General features: G+C 55.2%; 1 protein-coding gene across 1 annotated transcript in view; it reads right to left on the bottom strand.

Moving 5' to 3' along the window:
• Positions 1 to 9,014, bottom strand: part of LOC103774807 (ephrin type-B receptor 1) — a gene marked incomplete at its 5' end in the record, with an annotated part of 16,825 nt that overhangs the window by 606 nt on the left and 7,205 nt on the right. The window contains 6 exons of the mRNA XM_008942235.1: positions 379 to 534; positions 909 to 1,102; positions 1,486 to 1,635; positions 3,740 to 3,955; positions 4,219 to 4,466; positions 5,273 to 5,395. Of these exons, the coding sequence (XP_008940483.1) occupies positions 379 to 534; positions 909 to 1,102; positions 1,486 to 1,635; positions 3,740 to 3,955; positions 4,219 to 4,466; positions 5,273 to 5,395 (1,087 nt within the window). The remainder of the gene's footprint in view (positions 1 to 378; positions 535 to 908; positions 1,103 to 1,485; positions 1,636 to 3,739; positions 3,956 to 4,218; positions 4,467 to 5,272; positions 5,396 to 9,014) is intronic.

The following is a 9,014-nucleotide window of genomic DNA, read 5'->3' as shown; positions in this document are numbered from 1 at the left end:
TCCCCTTCAAACCCTGACACATTCTGATCTGTTTTAGCAGAGGACTTTAGAGCCCTCATGGCTCAATGGTTGGACTTGATGATCTTAAAGGTCTCTTCCAACCTAAAGGATTCTATGATTCTAAGAACAGCCACAGAGCCCCAATGCAGCCCTGGGAGCATCACCAAAGGCAAGGTGGGACTGAGAGCAGGGACAGATCTACAAATTCACCCCCAGATGGTGAACACAGCCACCCCCAGACTCCAGGCACCTCTGCTGACTGGTGGGATGGACATCACACCCTTCCTTTGTAAGGCCCTTGAGGTTCCTCCTCACAACCCCACCCCAGCCCAGGCAGCACCCAGCTTTCCACCAGCCCTGGGCCAGCACCGCACTCACTCAGACGTCATCTGGGCGACGAGCTGCAGGGAGGTGAAGCCAGCAGTCAGGAAGCTGTCCCTGTACTGGCTCATCTTCACAGCACTCAGCCAGTCGTCCACTGAGGTAAAGGCAGTGAAGTCGGGGATGGAACGGTCGAGGAGGGGCTGAGAAGGCCTGGGAGAGGAGGAGACACTGCTGGCAACCAGCCCCCCTGGCACCGCGGGGCTGCCCAGCGTGAGCCCAGCGGGTGCAGATGCCCTCCCCAATCCACCCCTCACATAATATCCCCAAGACAAGCAAGGCCACGAGGGAGGCCTGTCCCATGGGAATATGGCTGTGCCAAGCAGCACTTTCCCACCCCACCCACCCAGCCCTGAAAGCCCCAGGGCTGGAGGCACCATCGGGGCGGACGCCGCGCGAGTGGACGGCGCGGAATCGTCGCCGCGGCGTGACGACGAGAACCCCTCGTGCCTGGCAAAGGATTTGGGCTGACTCCTTTCCCTCCCCCTCCCTGAGGGGCTGCCCGGGGGGGGGACAGGGAGCCTCACACAGCGGTGATGGTAGCCACAGTTTTGAGGCTGGCCGGGTTGCGGATCATCTTGTCGAGGGTGTTGACGATCTCGGCGAAGCGGGGGCGGGTGTTGCGGTCCTTCTGCCAGCAGTCCAGCATCAGCTGGTGCAGGGCAGCTGGGCAGTCCATGGGTGGTGGGAGCCTGTAGTCCTGCTCGATGGCGTTGATCACCTGGGGAGAAAGCAGAGCCTGAGCACCAGAGCTCTCCCTCCCTCCCGGGCAGCCAAGGAGAGGAGGAGAGGCTCCCGGAGGTTAATCTCCGCTCTGCCGATGTGCTCGGCGCAGCTCCTCCCGGCAGAGCTGCTGCTCATTATCTCCCTGAAGCTCTCTCCCTGCTCGTCAACCCTCTGAAGGTTTTCAAAGGCCCTGCAGCTTCCCAAAGCCCAATTACCAGCCCACTGGTTTGCCTTCCCAATTTCCCTCCCCGAGTCCTCTCGCTCGCCAACCCGTTTCATCTCGCCGAGCGAGCGCCGCCGAGGCTCCGGGAAGGAGCTGGGTCAGCAGGGCTTGTTTGGGGACCCCCTAAAGCTGCAGGGGTGACCCCCAGCACTCACGTCTTGGTTGGACATGTCCCAGTAGGGTCTCTCCCCAAACGACATCACCTCCCACATGACGATGCCGTAGCTCCAGACGTCGCTGGCCGAGGTGAACTTGCGGTAGGCGATGGCCTCCGGGGCCGTCCACCTGACGGGGATCTTCCCCCCCTGGGGAAGAAGGGAGAGCAGATGAGAGACAGATTCCTTGGCAGGGGAGCCCAGACACCCACCATCCAGGATTGGAGTCACCCTGCACACCCCTGGGCAGACAAACCCAGCAGGACAAGGAGGCAGGAGCTGAAAACACCTCTGTGAATTTCTCTTGTCGTTGCACAAAAGGGCTTGGCTAAAGACAAGGGTTTATCCAAGGGTTTATCCCACCTAGGTGTCACCTCTGAGTGATACATCCCTGCTCCAGCTGCCCTGAAGGACTCTGCACATTGGTGACCTGTCCCCAGGTCCTGTCCTCATGAAGACATCAGGTGACAAAGGCTACAGGGGACTGCACTTGTGCTGGACTCAGGTAAAGAGCCACAGGTACCCCCAACCCCTTGGCCTTCAGTGGAAACGAGGTCTAAGCTAAGAGCATCCCCTACAGCATCATCTGGGCTCCCACAGCTGCTGGATGGTCCTTCCAGAATCACCTTTGGTGCAGCAGGCAAAAGAGCAAAACACCTTTAAGCCCCAAAGGAGACTTGGAAAGCACCAGAATAAGAAAGTGCCTTTGGCAGAGAGCTCCTCGTTTCTCCTAAAAGCTCAAAATCAGGCTCAGCATCTCAAGTCACCCCATCAAACCAGGCTGGGTGCCAGCTCCTGGCAGGACAGGAAGGGCTGGAGACCACGTTGAGGGGGCAGGGATGCTGCAGAGGGGCAGCACCTACTGAGGGACTTCTCCCTGAGCAAGCCCCACTGAAAGAAGAGCCAAAAAAAAAGCCAGGGGATGAAGGGAAAACCACAGACACCCCCAGCATTTCCTCACAACTGCATTGTAAAGCATTTAGCACAATTCCTTCCCTGGCCTTTCTGAGGAAGCATCAGCTGCTGTTGAAGGATGAATGGCCAAAAAATATTTGATTGGAGTAACTACAAATGGAGAAATTAACTGCTAGGTTGTTTTTCCTGCCTTTTCCCCAGAGCTTAAAGACCTGCTGTGGGAGGCAGAGTGATGTAATCGCAGGCACAGCATCAGTTCCCAGCTGCCAGGGAGATCTATTATGGCCTAAATTAAATAAAAACACAGATGAGATAATCTCTTTTATCTCCAAAGGTGGGGAAAGGCTACTTCAGGCTTCATCCCAGCAGCTACTGCTGGGGGCTTTCGACATAAAAAACGATAGGTGGCTGCTCAAAGGACAGGTTTGGGCAGGGAGTGAGGCAGGTCCAGGGTGGAGGCGGGGGGGAAAAATCCCACAAGCAGGGGAGGAAGAGCTACAGCCAGGCCAAAAAAACTGAAGTCAACCTTAAAGGCATGTTTTGGGTTTCCCATTTTGGAGGCTGGAGCCACTCTGGCACCTTGGCACGGGCAGGCAACCCAAGCCACTGCTTCTGCAGGAGTCAGCACAGCCTCCTGCTGGCACCCAGTGCAGAATTTGTTAATCAATCAATAAATGAAGCCAAAGGGTTTGCTCATCCCCTCCTCTGCTCATCCTCAACACCACTAAAGGTCTCATGAGCCCACTGGCAGGAGGATGGCTGTGGTGGGGAGCTGGGGATCCCCCAGGGCAGCAGGAAGCAAGGAGAGAGTGGGGCTGCCGTCGCTTATGAAGTGAGTTAATGAGGGACAAGAAGGGTGGCTGGGGAATAGCAGAGCTCCTCTTAGGCTTCTCTCTTTAATTAAGGCTTGGAAGAAGTTTCCAGCAGAGGAAGGCAGACCAGGCCTGGAGCACAGGGGGAAGGGGAGTTATGAGGCTATCACCGTGCCGTTGGGAGACGCTGCCATCTCCCTGCCTCCCCCTCCCAGCCCTCCAGGGACTCCTCCAAGCCCAGGAGAGGCTTATCTGGCAACTAACGAGGGGAAAAAGGTGCTTGGGGCAGGAGGGAGGCATAAAACTCATAAAAAGGAGGAAGAGAAAGGAGGATGATGGATGGGAGCCACACCCAGGGTCTCTGGGCCGCGAGCCTACATGATGGAAACCCTCCAGAGATGCTCTCACCCCTGGTAAAAGCTCCAGGGCATACATCCAGTGCCCTTCTCCCAGGTTTAGCTGGAAGCAGATGCAGGGCAGCCACGGAGGGATGCTGGGCAAGACAAAACCTTGCAAGAGATACATACCAAGGAGCTGGTGTAGGTGGGGTCAGAGGTATCATCCTGCAGGTAGCGCGAGAGCCCAAAGTCCGACACTTTGCACACCAGGTTGCTGTTGACCAGGATGTTCCTGGCAGCCAGATCTCTGTGCACGTAATTCATCTCTGCCAGGTACTTCATCCCTGCAGCAATCCCTCGGAGCATTCCCACCAGCTGGATCACAGTGAACTGCCCATCGTTTTGCTGGGACCAGAAAGAGCAGGAGCTGGGGTGAGCGTGTGGCCGTTACCATGGGACCTCACTGCTCAATCCCATCCCTGGGAGGACACTGCCTTGCTTGATTAAAGCAGAGTTATGCCAGCAGCAGAAAACATGTTTTGAGGGTGGACAGCACGCTGGAATCAGGCCCTGAGCTGAGGAAACTGGGATGGACACAGCGAGATACCAAAACACTCCCAAATCCCACAGCTCAACGACATCCCTTACCCCCCCCCTCCTCATCTTACCCTCAAGAACGAGTCCAGGGCTCCATTCTCCATGAACTCAGTGATGATCATGACTGGTCGGCTCTTGGTCACCACCCCTTCCAGCCGAATGATGTTGGGGTGGTCAAACTGCCCCATGATGCTGGCCTCGCTCAGGAAGTCCCGGCGCTGCTTCTCCGAGTAGCCAGCCTTGAGGGTTTTGATGGCCACGTAGATCTCCCTCTTGCCAGGCAACTTCAGGCGTCCTTTATACACTTCTCCAAACTCCCCTGCAAGGGGGAAAACATCTGCTGCCAACTTCTCCTCCCCGGGAAGCCTTGCCAAGAGTAAAGGTGCTTTGAGATGCTCCGTCTCCAAACCAACTCGCTGAGAAAGGGCAGCCAGTGAGCACCTCCAGGGTGCTCCCTTGTGTCAATCTACTCACCTGTCCTCTTTAAAAGGGGCAAAGCCTGCTGCTGAGGATGCATTTGGGCTTACAGCCTCCTCTCCAAGGTGACAGAGCCCAACGTTAGGAGAGGCAGAGGCTGGGTCTGCTTTTGCAAACCCCCCGCAAGAAGGAGTCGCAGAGCGAGAGCATCACCACTGAAGGACCAGCTCAAATGGAAGGTGTCTGCATGGATAATCTCAGCTGCCTTTTTGCACATCACTCAGCTTGGAATGGAAAATAATTGGGCCCTTTTCATTTCTGCCCCCTGATTTAAAATACAGCAAAAGTGTCCTCTCAATTTCAGCCAGAGAGATTTTCCTCCGCTAAGGCAAAATCTGGATTTTTCTTGTTCCCTCATGGAAAACCCAAGTAAGAAACCCCAAAAGGCCCCACGGTCACCTGGTGAATACGTTCATGGAGCCTTTCCCACCTCAGAGGAACTTTGAGAGCTGAAACCAACCACATGTCCACCCTCACCCACCACAAACCCAGGGAAGTCCGATGTCTCGAGGCTTTCTTGAGGGTTTCCTGGTGAAGGATCTCATGTGCACCCCCAAAAATTGCTCCAGGTGAGTGGCTGGCCATGCAGGAGTGGGAGAGAGGGCAGGGAAGGATGGGTGGCATCCCTGCCAGGATGGTGAGACCCACCTGCTCCAATGACTTCTTCAATTTTCACAAAGGAGACGTCGATCTCCTTGGCGAACTCTCGGACAGCCTCGTTGGGGTCCTCATAGGTGAAGGGGTCGATGTAGATCTTCATCCCTGGGGACCCTTGTTGCAGAAAACATGGGAACAATGACAAAAGGGAGAGAAATCAAGAGCAGTTGTGCCATGGCCAAGAACTGGAGACCCTCCTGTCTTCATGTCCATGCACTTATTAAGATGGGTCTGCTGCTCTGCTCACCCACACCACATCCATAGACCCTCAGTGTCTCCTTTGGTCTCCCTACATCACCCAACCCTCCCCTCCAGCCCCTCCTCTACCTCTCTGTCCTCTGCTCTTCCACCATTATCCTTCTTCTTCCTCCTCCCTGGCAACAAGGAGCATTTCCAGCCCTGCACTACAACAAGCTGGCTTTGTGTCGAGGGCTTTACGAGGCTCTACATGGTAGTGAAGAAACATTTATTTACCCAAAAAGGCCTCTGATAGCTTTGTGGTAGCTACTAAATTGACAGAGTGCAGCAATTCTAATCAACAACCAGTGTGGAGCCATAAAATACAGCTTCTTGGCCAGCTTCTGTGTGGTCCCTCACATGGGGGCAATGTGTAGCAGCAGGATCCAGCCACGCTGCAGGGAGATGCAGCAAGTGGGCTCATGTTTTTTACAAATGGGGGGAAAAAAACCCTGAAGATGCCCCCAAATTCCCCAAATGGGGGTTGCAAACATCATGTTTGGATGGCCTGGGGCTTGCAGAGGTGCTGGAGGACACGGCCATGGGGCAGAGTGTGGTCGCTGCTGTGCCTGGGGCTGAGAGGGGTATTGGTGTTATACCATGGTTAGGTGTAAAGGAGAGCAGAAAGCTGTGGTTCCACTGTGGAGGTTCACCTTCTCCTGCCATTTCTTACCCAAAAAGAGGAGTGGGGATGGTATAACAGCCCCTGAAGGTCATCTTGGAAGAGACCAGGGGGGGACATGGCTGCCTGATCCTCCTCCTCAAGGCACCTCGCCCTTACAGTGACTGGCAGCATTTGACCACATGGTCATGGACCTCACCAAGAGCCATGATCCTGTTGGTGGGATAACAATCCCACCACGTTGTCAGGGACCTCCCCAAGGGCCATGATCCCACTGGGCTGGTCCTTCCTGGAGCCCTTCTAGAGCTGATGTGGAGAGGAACGCAGAGCCCAAGGCATCGCCTCTGTGCAGCTCCACACCAGGAATCTGAATGGGCTCCTGGGTGCTCTGCAAGTTTGCCAGCAAAATAACTCAGGAGGAGGCCTGGAAGCCTCACAGCAGGGCTCTGCTGGTGCACATCCAAGGCAGAACTTCCAGGATTTAGGAGGGACCAGGTAAAGAATCATCCTTGTCCCCAGAAGGGGCATTTAGGGCAAAAACTCAGTGCCTTGGAGGCAGGCAGGGAAGGCTGCAATGAAGCCATCTGTGCATCTCCCAGTTCATAAATCCCTTTACAGCTCTGTCTCATACACTTTAACTGCCCCATAAATTTCTTTACAAGAGCAGCTGATGCTCCAGCCAGGATTACAAAGGGATTTACAGGATCGTAACCAAGACTGACTCACTGATCAAAATATTGAAGAAATCAAGGAGACAATAATGCTGAAGTTTCCTGCCCACTGTCATGACAGCTGGCTTTCAAACACCCTCTTGAAGCACCCCCATGGGCTCAGGACTCACTCAGCTGCCCCCTAACCCCCATCCCACCCAAATTAGTGAGATGAGGGCACCTAAACCCCTTCCTCATCTCCATAAACCTCAGCCACCGGCTCGCTGTCACCACGCCAGCAAGAGCTGGGCAAGCACCAGAGGCAACCTGTGCTGAGCCTGCCTGCAAAGAGAGCTTTGCACTCTGAAAATCACCCCCAGTGCTCCCAGAAGCTGCAGGAGGCCATTGATCACTGCTGCAGACGACAGCAAATTATTTATCACTCTTCAAAAGTTGAAGTGCCCTTTGCTGTGACCCCGACTTCAGCGCCAGGTCCCTCCAGACATCATTTTTCCTTGGGACAGAGGGGGGAAAAAAAAGCCCTGCCTGCCAAATCATCACCCCTTCAACAGGGTTTTCCTTAGTTCTCCTCTTTCAAAGCTCCTGGTGAAGCAAGGGGAGAGAGAAAGGTTGAGAAATGACAGCCTGACAGACCCCAGCTCACCCCAGAGCCCACGTGGGGCAGGTCTCAGCCAGCAGCAGGCAGGTTGTGATGCCAGGGGCTCCCAGGAGGGCTGGAGGAGCTGCTCCAGGGAGGGTGGCATTGCCATGCTGCTGAACACACTGGGGATTTGTTCTGTGGGTGCACTTGTTACTCCATTTGTCACTCACCACAAATTTCCCACCTGCTTTGCTCGAGGGTCTGCACCAACCGAGCGCCTGGAGGCTTCCTGACCTTCAGAGGGTTCTGTGACATGCCCAGGAGCTCGAGCACCCCCAGATTTTGGGCACTGATCTTCACGTTGCCCAGCTTTAAAAACTAAATGCAGACACCCACGCCGTTGCTTTCCTACCTGGTTTGAGCACCCTGGGGTTTGGGTTGCTCAGGGTGAGCTAGGGATGCGCTAGGGATGCACACGGGGGTGGGGAGTGTCTCAAAACAGGGAGAAAACAGGGGAAAAAAAAATAGCTAAACATGTCAGGCTGCAGGTAGACTATCAGGCATCAAATAAATCTTCCCCTGCCACCCATGGTGGAGAAACAGGGAGAAAAGAGAGAGGAAAATCAGAGCCCCGTTGTATTTCAGCATCACCTGGTGATGTTTGGAGAACAGTTTCTCGTTTGCTGGGAGGTTGAGGGCCCCCCACAGCCCAGCCATCAAGTTAGGAGGATTTGCTCTGAAGCTGAGAAGGTCAGAAGAGATCTAGCACAGTGTTTCAGGCTTGGCTGAGCTCTCCTGGCTGCCTCCAAACCCTGTCAGCCCTCCAGTTTTTCTCTGCCAGGTTGATAGCTCCATCTCCACCCCTCCCCTCCACTCACCCATCCTGCTCCCCTCATCCTGGGCAGCCCCTCACCCACCCCTGCACCCTGCTGCCATCTCTCTTCCCCAAGCAGGTGCCCAGGATCCAGGGATGGTTTCTACCCACAAGGCAGCAAAATGCACCTGGAAAGCCCCCCAAGGAGAGTGTAAATGGGATTTGCACCCCATGGGGATAGGGCACAGAGCCTGCAGGCACCAGCTCTCAATTCCTCACCCCTTGGGGCTGCTCCTTTACTGCTCTGCTGATTCCCACTGATCACAACAGGCTGCATTACCAGCAGCCAAGGGGCACCTGAGTACACCTTGTACACAACAGATGCCTCAAATTGAGTCTGCTGTGCAGCTCCACCAACTGCAGAAGTGTCTTAGGAAAAGGCCCTTCGAGCTCAGGCTTTCCCAGTTGTTTGCCAAGGGGATCAGCAACCCAAAGCCAGTTAAATCTTCCCAGTCACTGGCTGCACATCCTTCCCAGAGCAGGGTGCAGGGCAAGCATCAGCCATGCAGTCAGAGCAGCACCAACACCAGCCTCCAGCTCCAACTCCCCAGCCACGATCCCAAACTCCAGAGTCCTTTGAGTGGGAAGAGCAGCCCAGCACCAACCCTGACCCAGCCAAAGCCTGTGGCAGGAGATCAGGAGCTCATCCCCTCTCTGCACACTGCCTGTCTCCTTCCCTTCCTCCTTTGGGAGTCTTCACAGCAACCTCTCCCCATCCCCTGCCCCACTACATCCCCCCCCTCCCCTCC

Source organism: Merops nubicus, unplaced genomic scaffold, assembly GCF_000691845.1.
Source record: "Merops nubicus isolate BGI_N331 unplaced genomic scaffold, ASM69184v1 scaffold12746, whole genome shotgun sequence".
In the NCBI taxonomy this organism is placed as follows: Eukaryota; Metazoa; Chordata; class Aves; order Coraciiformes; family Meropidae; genus Merops; species Merops nubicus.
The sequence above is the reverse complement of the archived record's forward strand: the minus strand, read 5'-3'. Positions and strand labels throughout refer to the sequence as shown.